The sequence below is a fragment of the Gymnogyps californianus genome, chromosome 1, assembly GCF_018139145.2.
Source record: "Gymnogyps californianus isolate 813 chromosome 1, ASM1813914v2, whole genome shotgun sequence".
In the NCBI taxonomy this organism is placed as follows: Eukaryota; Metazoa; Chordata; class Aves; order Accipitriformes; family Cathartidae; genus Gymnogyps; species Gymnogyps californianus.
The window spans coordinates 151,616,467-151,636,985 of record NC_059471.1 but is presented as its reverse complement, the minus strand read 5'-3'; the positions used below and the strand labels follow the sequence as shown (position 1 = coordinate 151,636,985).

The 20,519-nt window shown below is 43.3% G+C and overlaps 1 protein-coding gene across 1 annotated transcript in view; it reads left to right on the top strand.

The window, feature by feature from the left end:
* The window catches only part of TMTC1 (transmembrane O-mannosyltransferase targeting cadherins 1), a 142,664-nt gene that overhangs the window by 74,683 nt on the left and 47,462 nt on the right, over positions 1–20,519 (top strand). Inside the window, exon 9 of the mRNA XM_050915106.1 lies at positions 8,158–8,279. Coding sequence (XP_050771063.1) covers positions 8,158–8,279 — 122 coding nt within the window. The remainder of the gene's footprint in view (positions 1–8,157; positions 8,280–20,519) is intronic.

Genomic DNA, 20,519 nt, shown 5'->3' with positions numbered 1-20,519 from the left:
ATGTTTCTGTTGTTTTTGCTAGCACACATTATGTGTATTCTGTCATGCTATTTACTTTACCCTGCACTCCTGAGACCTGTGCCTCGTTTCCCAGGTTTGGCATTTCATTAATAAATCACAGCTTATGGACCTTTCTGGGGAACAATTGCCTTTTATAATATTCTACAGTAGTATCAGCACAGTTAGAAAGTATGCCTAGCAAAATTCATATGCCACAACACTTCCAGAACAATACCTGCTTCAAAGGCATGGCAAGGTGAATAAGGCTATTTATCTGACGAGCTGGAAACCACAGTCATTTTCATAAAAGGTCCATTTAAAATAAATCCTGCTTTCATTTTCCTGAGGGCCCACTTGAATTCCTTCCACATAGAGAGAAGGTCAGGACTGATGTTCTTAATCCTTAGCAGCGAGGTTTTTCTGTGCTGCTTCTGTTGTTAATGTTTGCTGCGGGGAGAGAGTAATAAGCCAGAAAGAGACTGTTTAGTGAAAGCTGGAGGAAGGGGGGGAGCCCCTTGCGGGGGCCCTGCATGCCTCGCCGGCTGCGTTTCTGCTCTGTCGAGTGCTGCAAGCGGATCAGCTGTGGGTCCCTGGTGGGGCTGGAAGAAACACAAAAGCATTCCCAGGGTGCTTGCTGTGCCAGCCAACAGGCTCAAGCGGAAGAAGAAACCTTCCTCAGTCTGTATGCAATTGCTGTTCCGAATTAAAAAAGCAAACAACAAAATACCTTTTGCATCAGATTCTTTTTTTCTTGGTAGGTGTTTGAAATAACAGGTTTGGAGTGTGGTATTCTGAGTAAATACAGCCATAGCTGAAGTAGTTCTGATATGGCTCACCATGAAGATATTCAGCATCTCACCAAATGGGCTCTTAACTCCTGCAGGAGTTTGTCACGCTAGGTAGGTCATTTTCATAGCGGCAGGTAGTTCTGCCATTTTCAGCATATTAACACTGAATTACTGTGTTTTTAAAGATACTCTTTTTGTTTCTACCATTTTCTTCTTCTGATTTGAGTTAATATTTCAAGGCCCACTCAGATTTTGGAGTGGCACAATAGTAGGGGTGAGTAGGAGAGGGTAGGTGGAATGAGGACCAAGAAACTTACAGCTGGGGGAGATAATGATGCTCATTGTGGCTACTTGGTCTTAGTTAAACATTAGAGTGCCAAACTATTGTGTGATTTTTGTTAGGATCCTCTTGTTCCATGTTACCTCTTAAGAACAAACTCACCATGAACAGAGATGCTTTTACGTACTGCAAGCAGTGTGCATGTGTTTAAATTTTACCTCCCCCCACCACCACATAGTGAAGGACCCTGCAGTCACAGAATGAAAGGGAAGAGGGAAAAACAACCACAAGGTCAAAAGCATTATTCTAATTCCTGCAGCAATTTGTTGACTTTCCTGTTTCCTTTTGGAATGTTCCACTTCTCTTTCAAAGATGTGTATGCTCCTGCATCCTGCTCAACTCAGCTTGTCAAGTGGAATTAGAGGTTGCAGAGATTAAGGATTAGGAAAATGAGCTTATATCTTCAGGGAATTTTAGAAACCTGGGTAAGAAAGACCGTAAACACACAGCTGAATGGATGGGTAGCTGAGGTCTACAGGGAAGAAGAAAGTAGTAGATATCAAAATTTTACTTTAAGATACTAAAGTAAAGAGTGAAATATTGGTAGAATATACTTCTGTGCCCTGCTGTGGGTTATGGGATTGGGAAAGGACTGCTTTATTCTTTTATTCCATAATTGAAAGCCTGATTTCCAGAGCTGTTGAGCATCCACAGTTCCCATTGATGTAAATAAAGTTTTTAGGCACTTTCAGCATTTCTGAAAAATAGGCTGTTTTACCAAGTGGCACAGACCAGGACTTGCTTCCTTCTGGAAACAGAAAGTGAACGATCTCGTTAGGGTGGTCTGAGATATGTGCCAAGGATTTTGCTTCAGATGATCCTGGGTTAGGAAGCCAATGATACTTTCAAGGGTTTTGATTCAGTTTCTGACTGGTATATGTTTGCCTGTACACCAGTTCCTGAATAGGTGCTGCTGCTGGTGAACTAGAAAGTAGTTTTTGTTGTTGCCGAATGCTTGAAATAGGATCAATGTGTCAGGTAGTTAATAAGCAGTCAGCAGTGATGGTCAAAATAGTGTTGGAAAGCTCCATGGCTTTGGACTATCTGTGAAGTATAAAATTTGCTTAATTCTAGTCAGTAGTAACTGTGAGTGATTTATCAGAACTAGATGATCACCAAGGAAAATGGAGTTATTTTAGGAAGACAGTGAGTTGTTAAGTCTGGCATTCAAGCATCTGGCGCTACTGAAGATGCTGATTTTTTAAAATTTTTTTTTTATGAGATGAAAAAATAAAACTCCTGATAAATTGTAGTGATTACAGAATTTGTGGCTCTTTTTGTAGGAGCAAGCTGATAAAGCTGGGTGTCTGAGCCAGATTTGAAGCTGGGCAGTTACATTTTCCTTACCAAACGTTTGGAGTTTTTCAGACCATCTGTTGACACCTGACTTTTGGCACCATTCGCTCGGAAGTGGTGGCACAGGCAGCAGAGCGAAACAGCCACAGCTCCACAGTGCCCTCCTGGCCACAGGATGTACGTGTCCCATCCTGATCTCTGCTGGTGACCTAAAGCAGACCATGCTGATGGTACATGGAACATGGTACAGCTCTGCCATGACCTGTCTGTGCCTGCCCACACTTGGGAGCACCCAGTGCTTCCTTCTGCAAGCTTTACATCAACAGATTTTTTTTTCCTGTGAAGGAATGAATCCCTGGGGTTGATTCCTGATTAGCTTAAGTTTGCTTTTTATCACCTTATGCATGAATGCAGAATGAATTTGACATGTGTCTATAACATCCCTTTTATCTTTAATACCGTATATGTGGAAAGTGCAAGAGTAGATGTTTGCAGATCCTGACCTCTTGCCAGGTGAGATGTTGCCAGTGGTTTGGTGCAGGCCAGTGAGGAGTCATGTTGCCAAGCTGCTTGTGGCTTCACGAGTAACTAGAACAACAGGAATATATGATTTAAGTTTGTGTGCAGTCTGCGCTAAGGGTTTACACAAATGGATGTTAGGAATAAACTGAAGAAGTGTAATCCTCTGTCTGTGGTCTACAGACAGTCATGTAGCTTCTTTGAATCTCTGTGTCTCTTTTGATGGATAATGCACTTACCTCCTAGGCCTGCAAGGATTTGAAAATGTGTAATAGCAATCATTGCTTCTATACAGCCATGCACTACCAACTTTCCTGGATACCAGCTTTTCTGCGCTTGCAGTCAGAAGTTCCAAGCATAACATCTCACTGGCTGCAATGGACCATCCAGAGCTTGCTGGCAGAGGGTGATTTATGCTTTTGGTAGGAAGGAAGTCTTTACTCCATGGAGCTGTTGGTTTTAAATGGTGGAGAGGTGACACTTGCCTCATTCTCAAAATAAACTGTTAGAGGAAGAAATTAAACCCATTTGATTGCCACCTTCTCATCAAACATGCAAGCATGTATAAACACCTTCAGAAACATTCCAAGGTAGAACAGAAGGGAATTTGCTTGGACTTGTTTGCCCAGCTGCTGTCTTCCCCGAGGTGCAACTTTGTCCAGCCAGGAGGAAGGTTGTCCTCACGGCTCCACTTTTCAACGCCTCAGCCCTTGGAGGTGCCGGAGGATGTGAACGTAAGTCCTGCCATCACAGTGTGAGACTTAATGGATCTGGCACCTCAGACGATGCTTTCTCAATGGGAAAAATAGGGAATTTGCAGTGGGCTTATGCAAGTCCATAGTTGGACAGATATGTTGAAGTAATCTGCGTACCTCCTGCGCTCGTACTTGTGGGCTCTGGCTTGTGGAAGACTTGTGACTTAACAGTAGTCAGCAAATATTTATTTGTGGCTCAGGAATATGTCTTATATGTAATATGGGAAGATCTCTTTCAGTTGTAAACTCAAGACTTTCTTCCTTTTCCCCCAAATTGCCAAGGAAGCTATTTTTGAGATTTATTGCTGTTTTGATGGGTTTTGGCCTTGGAGTGATTCTTTGCTATTTTGTTTGAGAGAGTGTGGCAATTTTTTGCCTTGCCTTTGGGAGAAGTGGTGTTCTTTCATTCTTTGACAAGTCTATGAAAAGTAGCAGGTTAAAAAAATTCTTCTTTACTGGTTTTTGGTTTGGTTTGTCAGTTTGTTTTGGGTTTTGGTTTTTTTTTTTTTCTTTTTGTTACCATATAATAAAGGCCTAATTGTGATTAGAGGTAGATGTGAATTTAAAAACCCCCACCAAACTGTCTGCTATAAGGAATGCTATTTTGATTTGAAGTCAGCTTGTCTTTAACAAAAGGAGTTATTCTAAGGTTAATTCAAAGGTGCTTTTTTCCCCCGCCCCCCCCCCCCCCCCCCCCCCCGAGACCTCTGTCACAGATAGGAAGATAAGTTTTATGTTTCCAAAAGAAAGCACTATCTTTAAGAGGAAAGGAGATGTCTCTCTGTAAAAGGAATGAAGTGATCTATAATTTCTAGTCCTAGCTTTTTTATTTTAAGGAAAACAAACAAAATTGTCTGCTACTCTTTAAGAGCTTTTACTACGGCTCTGGGCAACTGGAAGATGCTGGTTCAGCCACCTTAGCTCAGCTATCTCTTAAGTGGGCTTATATGACCAGAGCAGTTAAACCAAATAAATGGTCCCAATATTTCTTTTTTTCTTCCCCGCCCCATCCCCCCCCCGAAAAATGTAACAAACTACAGGTTGGGGTTTTTTTATTTAAAAAACACATGGAGGGCGTCTCCTATGGCTTGTGTTGGATGGAAGGTCTTGCTGCCCTCTGTTCCTGCAGCCCTACAGTATCAGTCCCTGGCATTCTTGCGCCATTCTGTCCTGCTTGTCTACTCATTTATAAATCTATCAGCCCCTCCAGGGGAAGGCGGAATAAAAGGTGAATCTGTTAAGTAAATTTTGATAGGGAAAAAGATAAAGGAGAATATGGTGTCTTATGAGACTTGTGCTGTTAGCTTTTAGCTGTCCACAGTTATCACCTGTGGTACACACAATCCTTTCAACACATTGTGGTTGCATTTCTGTCCTTTTTTCTGTTTTCTCTGAGCTGCCTAGGTGAGCAGATGTTAGCCCTTGCTGGGAAGGCAGGGACAGACAGCTCTGCTGTGCCTCCAGCCCTTGCAAGGCTGGAATAGAAGAAAGTGCAGCTCTCTGGTCAGGGCAAAGGCCAGTTTTGCTCAGTATCTAATCGGTCAGTAGAAACTATTTAGGAAAGTGAGAAATAAGATCTGGCTGTGAACAGGGTAACTTTTTCCTCCAGTATAAATTCCAAACTATGGGCAGCCAGTGATTTAGGAATTGCTTGTGCCAGAGGCTGCATCCAGGCCGTCTGGTTAATGGCCACAGATGAGTTTCAGATGACCAGCGACCCCACCTGCTCTTCCTGTCCAGGGGCTCTCCCCAGCCTCTCCTCCCGGGCAGGACCCAGCCGCAGGGCCAAGGTGTCAAATACACGAAGTGTCCATACAAATTTTGGAAAAGTTAATGGCTGGGTAGAGGAGAGAAACCCAAACTGAGCTCTGGAGTGACCGCAGCACAAGCTCTGCAGTTTGACCTGCCGGCTCGCAGGCAGGACCATGCGTAGCACAAAATCAGCCGAAGCCTGGCCTTCAAGGACCAGTTCTTCACAAAAGCCTCTGCCTGAACCAAATGCTTTAAAAAGGGCGCTGCCAGCTGCCAGATGTTTCTTGTTTCAGAACTAAGTAGCACCATGGAGGGCTCTGCTGCTCCATGAGGCTGGTTTGTGAGTGCTGGGCTCCCGTCTCTGAGCCCTGCCCAAAGGACTGAGCTGGCAGCCCTCAAAGGCATTAGTCTAGAGCTGTGACTTGTTGTGGAGGGAGAAAGGGCGCACAATACCATTTTGTCCTTCAGCCAAGCTAATTCCCACATTTTCCTCTTTCCCATTTGATGTACAGGTTTTATTTGTCTTTCTCCAGCATTCACTTCCCTTTGCTTATCTGCAGTGCTGCAGCCTTGAATAACACCGTGTCCTTCCTAGAGATGTTAACTAGAGGTTGCTTTCCCAATTATTGATTTAATGAACAACAACTGGAGAAATATTTAATAGCTGGTTCATTTGAAAGCAAGAGCGTATCTTGGGGACAGAGAACATTTTATGCATTAGCAGTGCGCTCCCTTTGGCCCAACATACCTTCTTGTACCTCCAGGTCTTTGTTGTTAAACCCCTGGGGTAGAGTAGTGGCAGCAAATGGGCACCATAATTAGGCCAGACAAGGTGGGAAGGGAAGAGAGTGTCAAATGGCAGGAGAGAAATGGAGTATATGTCCAGAGCTGGGTGGGAGGGAAGTTGGAGTTGAACTAGGACTGATAATTTGCATTCAGAGTTGAGAAATCATTTTTAATCCTTTTTTTTTTCCCTATTCAATTTTCTATTGCAATTACAAGCCAAAATGACCATTACTGGGCACCTCTGCTCATCAGCTTTATGGATTGGTGTCAGCTTCAGCTCTGGGAATAATGTATATTAGGTGCTGTTGTGACTGCAAGAAGGCACTAGTAACTGTGATTCCAAGACACTGAAAAAGTGGATAATAGAAGCAGGTATCTGTGGTGCTCTTTAAAGCAGATATTGATAAAGAAGTCTGGAGATGTGAATTCTGCTCCCCCCTCTGCCTCGTGTTTCCTCTTTGAGCCAGGGGAAGCCTGTGTGCTTTTTTGTGATCCTGTGGTTCAGCTCCTGTAAAGCGACATCAGAGCCTGCTGACATGTACCCTTGCATTTGGTACCCATAGAAAATGTTCATTGTCTTTCCCACAGAATAGGATGAATATATTTTAATACTGGGACTTCTGAATTTCAGCCACTGACTAGGGCAGCGGTAACTGGTGTCGTGGTCTGTAGCTGTGCAAAAGCAAGACAGGTTGTACTGCTTGGCCCCGCATCATCAATCGGGCTTTGTTCCTCTACTAAAAAATCTTGTTGAACATTTCTAAATTTAGATCTCTCCGGTAAAGAGAAGTCAATTTGCTCTCCAAAGTTGAGAAATTGCCCACAACAATTAGAAAGTGCTACAACCATTAAGTGATTCTGATTGCATCTGTTTCTAAGTGTGACAAAGCTGCTCCCAATGGCTGCAGAAGGGCACTGCAGCGGCTGATGAGGCAGTGGTATCCCAGGGCAGGAAAGCACAGATGTCTGCCTGGGTGATTTAACAGATCTAATGCTACACTTCTGTTAGCCTGATGTAATTCTATGAGATCATCAACAGAAAGCATGAGCTGATTCAGTCTCTTGGGGTGGAGCTAAATCTGAAACTCAACTTGCCCGAGGAGGCTTGGGTCTCTCCGAGGCAGGAACGGTGGCTGCTGATGATCACGGCATTCCGAGATGCTTGTGTCAGCTGTGCAGATCACAGTTGTTTTGAATTGCATGTGGCAATTTGATTTCTCCTCAAAGAGCGAGCCAACATTAAAGTGAGCTCAAGTGAAGGGCATTAACTGAGTGCAAGTGAAAGACATTAATTTTAACATATAGCATGTCTCAAATTTCCAACTCTGTATGAGTATGGAGACCTCGTGTGCAAAAGTATCATTTCAAGTTTAGATATGTCTCAAAAGGGATAAAATGACTGCATTAATGTGCCATTTGGGGCTAGTTTTCTTTACACAGAATGTGACTGATTGAACAGCTTTTTCTCAGTTAGAAACATTTAGGATTGAACACAGCACTCTGGGTGTATGTGATATGCATTTGTGTATTTACATACAGCCACACTGGTAGACATGCTAATGTATACATTCACACTATTCTATACTCACGTAGTACCAATATGGGGTTTATTTTTTAAGTACTACCTATGCCATCTCAAGAGAGCTGCATACAATAGAGCTGACCTTGGAAAAGATACCAAGGGTAATAATACACACTGTGGTTAGTGTTTGTGCACTTTCTGGGCATATCAGAAGCACAAACAGTGTGTAAATATGGAAGAACACTGTCTTGGAATAATTTCTTTTAAATACAAAACATATCAAACATTAATCTAAGTTGCTTCTTTTATAAATAAGACTCTCAAAAGGAAAGGGGAAAGTTAGTGGTGAATTAAGTTGGATTTTTTAGTTGATATTTGTTTAATTTTGTGTTATTGCAGAAACTGGAACACAAAGAAGTTTTGGTTGGCTTGTTGTTCCTGGTTTTCCCATTCATCCCAGCCAGCAACCTCTTCTTCAGGGTGGGATTTGTGGTGGCAGAGCGAGTCCTTTACATGCCGAGGTAACTATTGCAATTGAATTCCTTTCTAATGAGACCACCATCCCATTTGCTAAAAGCAGGCATGATTGCTTCTTCCCTTTTACAATACTTCAAACATTATATTGCTAGTCAGTGTGTTCTCTGCTTTTGAGTTTTGGCGTGATAGCATGAGAGATTTTATAGTCTGTTGAGAGCAGATTGCTTGGCAGGAGCAAAGCTACCCCAAATCCTTTCTTTTTTTTTTTAACACAGATTTTTTTGGTGTGCTTGAAACAGCTCAATCCAGAGATGGGGTGTTGTTTCTTGAGGATTGTCCTCCAAGACTCTTTTTCTTGGTAGCATTATCAACTTAAATTGTCCAATGTCTTTACCTTAAGGACAGCAGCTGAAAAGTTAACCTGTCATATTTCTACTGTGGTATTGCTCAGCTTTCCCACTACATTAGGTGGTCAGTAAAACCAAAGGTGACTGTTGCGGTCTTAAAAGGCTGCTGGCTTCAGTTGTGGAATATGCGCATGGCCTCCTGCCTGTAAACTAATGACTGTGTACACATCTATGAGTGGAGGATTTGCAGTTGTTGAAGAGGATGAGGAAAATCCAGCCACTTCTCCATCCCTCAGCCTCTGCACTGGGATTTCCCTCAGCTTCCAGCCTCTAACAATTGTCACTTCAGCAGCCTGGGTGCTTCTGATTGCATTTACTCAAGGACAGCTTCGAGTTGTTAGTTCTGACATCTCCACAGTATCCAGACCAGAGGCTGCAGTGGCAGTCAAAGGACATTCATCCAAGATGCACCAGACCATTGCCCATTTCGCAGAATCACAGGATGGTTGAGGTTGGAAACGACCTCTGGAGGTCATCTGGTCCAAACCCCCTGCTCAAGTGGGGCCATCTACAGCCAGTTGCCTGGGACCATGTACAGACAGCTTTTGAATAGCTCCAAGCAGGGAGACTCTACGACCTCTCTGGGCAACCTGTGCCAGTGCAGTTTGTTCCAGCCATGAGCATAAATGGTTGTTCTTGGATGCTGCAAGTCAGAAAGCCCAATTCTACCCTTGGGTGCAGAGGGTCCAGCATCTGTTATCTCTAATGGGAACTGCCATTGTGGAGCTGTTGACAAAGCACAAGTCCTCAATTTCACTCTGGATTACTTTGCAATAACTGAAACAATAGTTTTATTCCACAAAATGTTTAAATTGTATTCCCTTGAAAATGTGGATCCAAAAATCCTAAGAAAAATGCTTATAGGTGGTCTTTTGCAAAGATGTATGCATATTCTGATTGTCAGTTGTATAAGCATTATCACAAAAGGGCTGTTTATTGGTGTAAAACTCAGGCTGTGTAGGAGCTGTTGCATTTATTACAAACTTCTTATGCAGCTAGGCTCTATCTCTGTGCTCTGCTATATACTGACTTGCTTTTTGGGTCAAATCCTGCTGACTTTATTCACATCACTAGCCCTGCTTTTGTTTGCTGAGAGTATACCTGAAAGTAAAGCGAGTGAAAGTTGTCCCTCGGAGTTATTTTGCAAACGATACCCTCAACTAATGGAACTTGCATCATTTCAAATTAACTTGGAAATCAGATTGCTTTAAATTCATGTAACAGAAAATGAGGAAACACATGAAAGCGCAAAGCTATTAAGGAAACAGTCAGCTGAACACAGGGCTGTGTTGAGTGGTTGCATTTCTGAATCTCAGAAGAACAACTGCGGAAAATACTTCAGCCGTCAGCAGTTCCTCATCCTCCTCCAGATGAGACTGCTGATATAATGAGAGGAGGGGCAATGAAGAAGAAAAAAGGATATGTTTGCGCAGAGAAAATTAATCAGCGTTAACATGTGTGCATATATACAAAAAGCATTTGTATAATGCTTTTCATCTCCCTGAGGGCTTTGCAAATACATGACCTACAAAGGAGGTAGTTAATAGTTGCTGCTGTTTTTGAGGCAGGAAAACTGGGGCGGAAGGGTTAAATGATTTCTCTGAAGTAAGTCTGTGTCGGAGTCCCTGGATCTCATACTTTGCTCGGATCACTCATGCTGCTTTGCAATATTTGGTTTTTGCTCTTACCCCAGGCTGGCAGGCAGCTGGCATGAAAAGGGAAGGCAAACAGTGGCAGTTTGCAGGAGAGGTGGGCAGTTTCCAGCCAAAGGATCTGGAGAGAGCTGAGCTCTTGGCTCCAACTTACCAAGAAATGAGCTCTCTTACATCGTCTGGGTGCAAAAGGACATGAGTGGTGAGGGGGACTTCTGCGAACATTCATGACTATGGCAGAACAAAAATAATGTGTGAGTTCCCCCCTCGGCCTTGGGTGCATGGCAGTTTAATAACGATGGCTTTAGGAAGGGCTCGCGTTCTTTATTTAGAACAGCCTTTAGCAGTTTTCTTATGTTACATCTTGACAAAGGCTTTTCCTATCCTTTGCCATTCCTTCTCTAAAACTCAGTTAGCAAGTCAGAGGTTGTCGTTCAACTTTATTTAGTCAAAAGTCCTCAATCAGATGGAGAGAACTCGGTGATCTATGGTTTTGGGCTTGTGCTGGAAGGTGCTTTTCTATCTCTGTTTCAAGTAATAGCCTTTTATTAATATCTGCGGATGTGACAGTTGCATATGTGTATCACAGCCTGAAGTCCTAATTCAGTGTTGCTCAGTAGTTACCTGGGCAAAATGTCAAGCATTTTCTTTTCAATAGAAGTTAAGTAAGGACCCAAGGATTTATGTAAAAGATGTTGTAAATAGGAAGGAGCAAGGAATAAGCCTTTTGCTCGATGTCTAATTATATGACTGGGTCTTGCCTTCTGGGGATTGATGGGTATTTGGAACAATTCCTCTTCTGTCTGCAGCCGTGCCGGGGGGGAGAGGGATATAAGCTAAGTCAGAATGGTTGAATGTTTTCTTTAATCATCTTTAGCAAAACAGAAATACTTGGAGAAAATATTTCTTGTATTTAGTTTTCATTTGAGGGTTACAAGCACTTATTTGTTTAAATCAGGAATTTTTAATAATAGTGTTACTTTAGCCTGAAAAATTTCATAGGAAAACAATTTCTTGTCTTTCAACTTCTAATTTTAATTTTGTTGTTGTTTTCTTATCCTTAAGAGGGGAAAACTTGTTTTCAGGAGGTCTAGGGGTGTGAAATACATATCTTGGGAGTGGTGGACAGGATACAACTCTATAGGCTGCAGTTTTCCAAAGAGGCATCACAATAAATAGCTGGATCAGTGAAAGACTTAAACCACTGCAGGTTTTTCCCTCTTCAAAATGTAGATGTAATTATGCTTACTGCATATCTGCTAATGCTGCTCAGAACACCACAGACAGCCTAATTGTTTGAAAATCCAGAACAACTATGTACATCCAGGTATTCTGAGCCGTGAGCAATTTGTCTGCACATAAACAGGAGCACTAGCTCTTAGTCTGTGTTGCCCTTCACCATGCAGAAACTGGAGAGGCAATGCAAACTCTTGGGCCATCCAGGAGCTGCCTGCCCTACTGATGTACCAGCAGGGCTGGAGTTGCTCTCACCTCCTGGGATCAGACCTTTCCTACCAGAGCAATTTCTATGTTTTCCTAATCTTTCACTGCTACCCTGATAGCAGTGGCTCCTGGCTGGGCTGCTGTATCATAGCTGGACAACTTAAGCTGTTTTCACAACCTCATATGAACCAACAAATCAACCAAAACATTGCTACATGGTGTATTTCCAATTTGCTGAAAGCGATAGGCAATCCAGTGGTACCTGAACCATTTTTATGGCAACTCATTCGTGGTGGATACTGCAATGAGTGGGTTGCAGAGTGCGCAGTTACTCTTTCCCAGCACAGGCAATTACAGGTTGCTGTCATTTTTTTTTTACCAGCTCCTCACTATATCAAGAGTTGACGTTGCAGCCCTAATTGTCAATACTAGAAGATGAGATCACTGCTATATACATGATGGCGTTTACTTCAGCGTCTATCTCAAAGTCTGCAAGAAAGCCAGCATCCAGAAAGAAGTGCACTTGTGTTTTTCAGGAACTTAACACATCATTTTGAAGCTTTCCTCGTGCCATAGCAAACCAGGGACCATATGAATTTTTCCCTTTGCATAGAGCATGTTTTTGATTGTTTGTGCTAATGCATTCATTCCAATTATTATTCCATACATTATTAACTTTTGTAATTAGGAAAAAAGAAAAAAAAGAACCTGGTAGGTAGTGGAATCATCTGTAATTTTTCTGAACCTGAATATCCCTGAGCAGAAGTCCCCTTTGCTTACAAGGCAGCCACCTGAGGATGGGACTTACTGGTGCTTCTCTTTTGTGGGAGCATGTTATGGTCTCCACATTACCTTCATTTTCTTAAAGACCGGTTGTGTGATGGGGTGGTGGTGTATTTTCAGTTTCCTTTGCCACCCCTTTCTTTAACGTTATTTGAAGCTACAAGTTCACCAGGAGCTGAATTCCTGTTTACCTTTCAGAATTCCTTCAGCATTAGATCAGATCCTGTATTGTGAAGCTTCTCTTTTCAATTGGAGTCAAACCCTGACCCCAGCAAAGTCAGCAGCGAAAGCCCCATGGACTCCATGGAGCCAGTTTATCTGCTCCCCAATCTCAATTCAGCAACATAATTAAGCTTTTTGCCTGCTTTCAAGTTAAATCCACAATTCATTTGGAATTCGGATATGGAATCCAAGTTACACCTGTTCCATTTACTTAAAACAAACATGACTTCAGTGCCTTACTCTATTGCTGCTGTTCTTGTGAGGGCCATGGAGCAGCCAAAGTTCAGAAGGAGCAAACTGGATTATACTCCCTGTAATTTGGCTGCGGACCTGAGGGGACTGGGAGGGCATTACGTGATGGCAGTGTGCCAGACCTCAGCCCCAGCCTGGTCCCTCTTTACCGTGAAGGGTGCCTGTCCCTGCTCCAGGGTGTTGATTCAAGCAGTGCTCTACAAAACAGCTTGTGGCTGGAGGCGAGGAGCTTGGGACCTCGGCTGAGGCAAGCGACTCCAGTTCTGCTTCCCCATCTATTAAATAGGGATAATAACTCCACTCTGCCCTTTGGAAGGGGGCAGAGAGAGTTCTCATTAATTAATGAGAATTAACTGCTTGTAGAAAGGCTAAACACTGCAACTTTTCAGATGCGTGTCCAAACTTAAGCTCCTAGCTTTTGAAGGCTTGCCGACCCTTATTAAACGCTTAAAGGAGAAGTCAAAGCAGCCATCCTCTGTTAATGCAGGCAAGAAGTGCTGAGATGCTAGTGCCATATATTTTGGCAAAAGGCAGTAAGGACGTAGGAATAAAAAGCTGAAATGATTTTGCAAAGCTGAAAAAGATTAGCTCATGGCGCGTTTGGTCTAGACTGCAGTCTTGCGTTATTTTAACTAAATTTAAAACATGCTGTTGAGAAACATGTTGCGTTTTGGCCATGTACAATCAATTCAGGAAAAAGCTAAACTTGTGTGGAATATGAGCATTAATGGCTATACTGGAAAGATTTTTGGTTTCGTTGTGATATATTAGGTTAAGGGAGAACCTTCAAACGCATTTATTCTGCTCTTGAAAATAATACGGATATGTGAGGATATTGCTTTTAAAAAATAGTAATAAATTAAGTTAATGTCATCTTGTAGAAATGATCTACTTGGTCATGTTGATTAAAAGAGGAATTCTTATTTACAAGGGAATATGGTGCCATTAAGAAGATGCCCTGTGAAATTTAATAGAAAATAGTTTCTTACATGAAGTTTTTGAAGACTTGTGATGGAATTGAATGGGAAATTATGTCCCTACTATAGAATTCCAGAAGTTATTACAGTAGTTAATTAAAACTGTAGCATACAGACCCTTCCCCAGTAAAGTGTATAAGATTTAGGGAAATTTCTATGGAATCCCTGTGGAATTATATCGGATTTTGCATTTATAAAATGTTTTCTTTCCATAATGCATATAGTAATCAAAAGCCTGAGAAATTTCTGTATTATCTGTAAATATTTCAGATAGGAATCTGTTGGAAGTGAAATCTTGGACTCAAACACTCTAATGAAGCAGGTTTGTTTATCATGTCACTTATTGGAAGGAAGGGAAGGGAAGGGAAATGTGTCCAAATGTTAAATAGCCATTCAAAGGTTAGTGAAATCATTCATTTCTAGTCCATATTTTCTCTCTAATAAGGAAAATAAGAGTTCCTGCATTTTCTCTAATTACATCATGTTCTGACTAGAGGACCACATTGCTAGTGGAGATAAATCATTTTGATGACTTAGCTGATCATGTCTAAGTGTCTTTAATATAGGCCTGCATAGCTTTTAATTTAGAGCCAAGGACAAAGTCTAACACTAACTCATACCTTTCCAAATTAGATGTATTCTGCCAGTGTTTATGGTTCTCTATGTCTTTGTGTTATGACTTGCAGACCTTATTCTGGAAAAGGCCTCTTAATTCTAGTGAAAATTTGACATTTTATTCAGCAGACTCAGTAGTAAGTTAAGTATGCTGCCAGTTACTTGGTTGTCACACTGATATTTCTGAGCTGTGAGGCTTGGTTTTTTCCAATGGGATTTATTTTGTATGCTAAATATTGTACCTTGATGGTGGTCCTGAAGTCTTTTAAAACCTCTAGTAACCAAGAAAAAAAAAAGAAGATATTAATTCCGTGTCATCATTACTGGGAGACAGGCAATTTAAACAACGCTTTTCCCTTTGCCCCCAAAACTCAGTACCAGTGAAGAAGCAGAGATGCATAGTGAATGCTGCTGGCTGTCCAAGTGTGACAGAGACACATCCCGCATCCTCCTTGCATTTGGACATTCAGTCCAAAAACGTGACTGTTCCAACAGGTTTTTCCCTCGTCCTGACTGGTTGAGAAAGTTTTGATACAACATTTTCCCATGGAAAATATGACATTTAGTTAACCCAAAACTTTTTGCCAAGGTGTGCTGACTACAGTAAAACTTTAGATAAAAAGGTTGGAAATAAAAGGCCTTCTCCAACCCAAGATGGAGTTTACGGTCAAAAGGACATGGACAACAGAAATGGACAGTTGGATGGGTGCGGCCCAGAATTGCCTCTTTGGGAGGGATGCTCATCTGAGAGTTGGGACATCAAGGTCCATCTGCCACACACCAGCATTTTTCCAGGATCGTTAGTGCTGGATCTACACCCTGCTGGATCACTTGGTGGTGGCAGTTTGATCCAGACCTGATCTAGGCCCATGCTTGCACTCCTGTCAAATTAGCCAGCCTGTAACTTGCTGAATTTAGGCTAGCCTTGTACCAGCTGTGAGAGAAAATCTTAATCCAGCAGTAAGCTTGGCAGTACAAAGTAAACTTCTCAAAATTTCTGGAATACATTTGGACCAGTGGAGTGTGGTTATTCCAGATCAGCACTTGGGCTTTGATGGCTGGAGAATTTTGGGGACCCCAAACTTGGAGCCCTACAAGTGCACTCACTCACTGCATCCCCAGCTCTCAGCCTGACCTGGCACAGCGGTTTGAATCCGGGTGATCCAGGTCACAGGGAGTGCCCTGACTTCTGAGTTTCTGGCTGTTCCGGGTGACCTGGGTGCAAACTAACGTGCACGTACAAATACACTATTTTTCCAGATGAAAACATTTTTTAAAAGTCCAGATTTTATCCTGGCCCAAAACAGCTCCAGCCTTGGAAAACTTGACATTTTTCATAAAACAACATCTTTGCTACCCTGCCAGCACTGCTCATCGCTGTGCTCATCATCAGGAGCTCTGTGCCTGAGAGTGCTTTTTGGGGCAGAAAGAGCCACCCTGGCTATGGTTGTTTTTGCCAGCACTCCCTTCCGCATCTGACTGCTGCGTAGTGAGGCAGGATCAGCCCACGTGGCATGCCAAGCGCGCTTTTTTGCAATCAATTACTCCCCATTAGAGAAGTGTGAGCAGAGCCGATGAGTTTAACAGGGATGAACTGCCTTTTTCCCCTGCAGCAACAGCCCTGCCTGCAAGCTGCGTTTCAGCTGACTTTGGCTCTTCCTCTCAGTGTGTTTCCTCAGCTCAGGCTGCAGAGCTGGAGCGGCTTGGACTGGGAGCACAAAAAGCGTGTTGTGCCAGGTAACATATGTGTGGGACTGGGGCTAGGAAGCTTGTGGGGAACTATAAAACCGAGAGAATCAAATGTTTGTGTTCAGCATTTAGACCTGGCAGCAGACACTGTCTTTCTCAAGGCTGTGCTCCCCTGAAGGGCAGCAGCAGAGTATGCACTTAGTTGAAGTCCTGCACGCAAGGGTTAAACTTGCTTCAGAGCAGCTTGAAAGTGAGGATTAGCTTTTATGGAGGGAAAGGGAGTCATTTTAAATAAGTGCTGGAAGTCAAGAAGGAGGTTTGCAGCCCAGAAAGAGCCTCCGGGGTGAAATGTCAAAGCCAAGTGCATTTTCTGGTCTCAGTATAGTTTTGAGATAATCCCTTTTGTTGCATTAGCAGCCCCTGAACAGGGCAGTATTTCTTCCATGCTTTGACAGGCTGCTTATAGGCAACTCTTTTCCTAACTGATATGTATGTATGTATGCATCTGGATTCTTATCTAGGCTGAGCTCTGAAATCTGGAGTAACTGCTTTGATGAAATCAGTGGATTTACTCCAAGTTTACATGCGTGTAGTTGAGATAAAATCAGTTTTATAAAAAACTCAACTACTTCACAAGATTTGACATCCTCAAATAACCATTAAAAATTGTGATGAAGGCATCTTTTAGGCATAGTTTCTCTCACCCTTTTTAACTCCTGAGCTTACAGCCCTACCTGGGTGAGTTAGAAAAGGCTGGGGCTGCAGTGCTGGTGTACAGCTGGTTCCCTCTTGCGCGGCGCCTCCAAAGTGCAGTGCTCAGCCTGCTCTGCCCACGCACTCCTCCGTGGAGTGGAAACCTGCGCTGTGCAAAGTCACAACTCGGAAAATACAGTAAGATGCGTGACTAGAACATGCCTCAGTTTTCAGGAGCTTTCTGCAGCAGTAGGTCTCCAAGCAGTTTCTGGAGGAGGTAAGATGGTTTCCGATGCAGGCAGATTGCTGTAGCAGAATGTGCTGATAATCTTGGGCCGCGGCACTAACCACGCGTGTCTTTGATTAGATGCCGTCGCCAAGAACCAAATGCAGCGAAGCCGTTGCTGACTTTTACTAAAAAGTGAGAATCCTGATCCATAGAGGGAGAGAGGAGCTGTGTGTAAGCATCGTCAGTAACAGCCTCACCTTGGGAAAGGAGCCATAATGGCCAAATGGTTGCATTTGTGACCTAATTACCCAAGAAGTGTTTGCAAATATTAAGTATGTGCTGTTTTGGCTCTTGTTTTAATCGGGCAATACACGTAGCGCACCATGGGAAACAAGGTCTTGTGCCTCCTCTCACTTCACTGCCTTGCAGGTGGAACGATATTAACGAACCACAGAAATTATAGATGAAAATCTGTCATTGCACAGCTCCCTGCCTGTGATCTGCCAGAAACACATGGCAATGGTGCTGAGGGTTTGCCTGCTGAGTGCGGCCCTGCCCTCGCTGCAATTCAGGACATGCCTAAGGTAACACTTTAGTACCGCAGGAGTCTGAAACGCGAGGAATCGTGAAACCATCGGCCTGCTGGTCTGTGTGCCGAGCTCTCCTGCAGCGTCACTGAATTTCTGAAGCCACAGGTTCTCCCGTAATAAGTGTGCTCATTGTGAGCCCACGGAAAAACTATTACCGTATTAACCTGTTGGGCTGTTCCTCAGGTCCTTGCATCTGACTCTGGGGACCAAGGTGGCATAGACTTTTCACAGCGGGGAACAGTTGCTGCAGCAGGCTGTTGCTTATCCTACAGAAGAAAAAAAAAAAAGCTTAGCAGTTTTATGGTAATCCAGTGGAAAATGGACTTTAAAAAATAATAGTGGGCTGGGGATTTTGCTTGTTTCCCATTGTTTTGGCTGCAAAGTATTTTAGAAAAGTGCTTGCATGACAGGGGATGACAATGCCAAGAGAAAAGCCCTTCAGGAGAAATGGTTCCCTCCCTTCCCCTCCCTAGGAAATGCTAGAATTAACAAAAAAACTAAACAAACCCCAAACCCACAACCCTGAAAACTCCATACATATGCAGATAGCTATGGAGATGTCTGGAATGTAGTATTTAGAGTAATTTTTTCAAGTGGCAAATGAGTCTTTGATGAAAGGTGCTTTTGAGACATTTTCTTTTTTTTTTTCTCTAAATGTGTCTGAGTAAAAACTGATTTCCTGGCGAGCCAGCGCTAATGTTTGATACGGAGTCGAGTCCCCTGGCACTCTGAGAAGAAAAGCTTATGTATTCGAAATGTTCTGTGTGTTTGTAGGTGATGGCAGGGTCACGGCAGAGTTAACCACATCAGAAATGTCTTAGAGTCACCTGGCAAGTTACTTTTAATCAGATAAGTGCAGTCTCACCTGTATGGGCTCTTCCCACCACGGTACCACTGCTTGGGCTGCTCCTGACTCGCTAAAACTCAGGGCAGCTTCAAATGGCTTATCTGAAGCCTGGTGAGGTCAGGATCAAGGGAAATGGGATGAACTTGAATCTCGTGGGTGAAGCACTGTGTGGGGGCTCTCCAGGTCCAGTGACTGTTGGGGCATGTTGCTGCTGCAGCAACTCCATCTTAGCAAGCTTGGTGCTTTACTGATTCAAAACTTCATGATCTCTGTGCTGAAGTTAATTTCTGTACCGAGACTGTTGAGTCTGGTGTGAAAAAAGTGTGTTGCAGGGTATGAGGGATTATGCATTTTTGGGACTAGGAAACAATAGTAATATAATTATGTTTTTTTGACAGATGCTTAATACATTGGTGTGGACACCTTTTTGTTTTGTTTAGAGCAGACCACAGGATCTGGAGGAAGGGTCTGGATTTGCCCTGATTTCACCATAATCATTTGGCCTTAAGGTAGAAATGTAAAGAGAGATGAAAAAATTACTAGGGATAATAGCTTTGGGGATGTTGCAGGGAGTTGTTGTTTTGCAAACAATTTGTGGCATGATATCACAAACGCACATGCTTTCCTGGTGGCAAAGGACATGCGAGTGCTTTCTGTGCTTTGGGAGTCCTCGGCCTGCAAAAGACCTGCAGCCAGGAATATAACATCGGCCCTCAGCCAGGGGATGGGCTTGAAATGACCATGGCATAAAAAAAGCCACGCAAAAAGATGCGGCTCCACCTGACATCTGTGCTGAAAGGTCCCTGACAAGATAATGTGGGTGCGTCCTCCCCAGCCTTTCCTAGGTGGTCTGTGGCAGGAAATTGTCGAAGTTTTAAGCCAAACTTACCAAGTTCTGAAAATAAAAATATTCACCTACTGCATGGTTTCTGATCCTTTGTCTTCTTTTCCTTTCTTTTGGGTTCCTGTGCGCTTCATAGTGCAGGTACATTGACTGTAGGCTAGTCAGGCTATAATTGTGGCACAACTACAACTCAGTCCTAATGTTGTCACAATTATCTCTATCTTATTAAAGTGTAAATCATGCTTCAACCCTGCCCTCTTTAGCATCACTCCTTTAACCTTACCCTTAGCAGCTTTGCAGTTTGGGATTCTGGTATGTTAGCTATGTGATCCCCTTCCAGCAGCCATTTGGGAACCCATTCCCCTCTGTATTCGTGCTTACTGCTGAATCCTGTAGCCTTGCTGCCTTGCTGAGTGTGGATGTAGAGCCTTTGGGTAACTTACCTGTTTATCTCTCAGGGAGTCCTGTGGGCTTTTCAGCAAGATACCTTGGTTTCCATTGCGTACTCCCCTGTGTTGTGGGTAGATCCCCGGACTGCAGCTTCAGTGCCTTGTTTGCCAGTCCCCTGTCAGCAGAGCAAATCACTTTATTGCCGTGTTCCAGGTTCCTGCTCTGTGAGAGGAAAATTGCAGCGGACCTGCATTACAAAGTGCTTTGGGAGCCCCCGATGGAAAGTGCCACGGGGAGCTGGGCACTGCTATGTACCTGCACTCTGTGATTGCCAGTGCAGCTGGGATGGGAGCTGCGGTCCGAGATGAACCCTTACTCCTTTGTAGCACTCAGCATCTCTCTGTAACTGTTGTGGCAATGCACCGCAGGTGTTCAAGAATAACCCCTGGAAGCAGCACCTTTCCAGTGGCTGTGTAAGCTCTAATGTGGTGCTGGCTGTGCCCCGGACAAGCAGACTGAGTGCTGCTGCTAAGGCAGAAATTCCCGACAGCTGGGGCAGGGTTTGACATAAATACCAAGACACTGACGTTTGCATTTTTTGTTTTCTGGGACGCGTTCACAATTCTCTTAGAAAAGGCCTGTTCTTGAAAA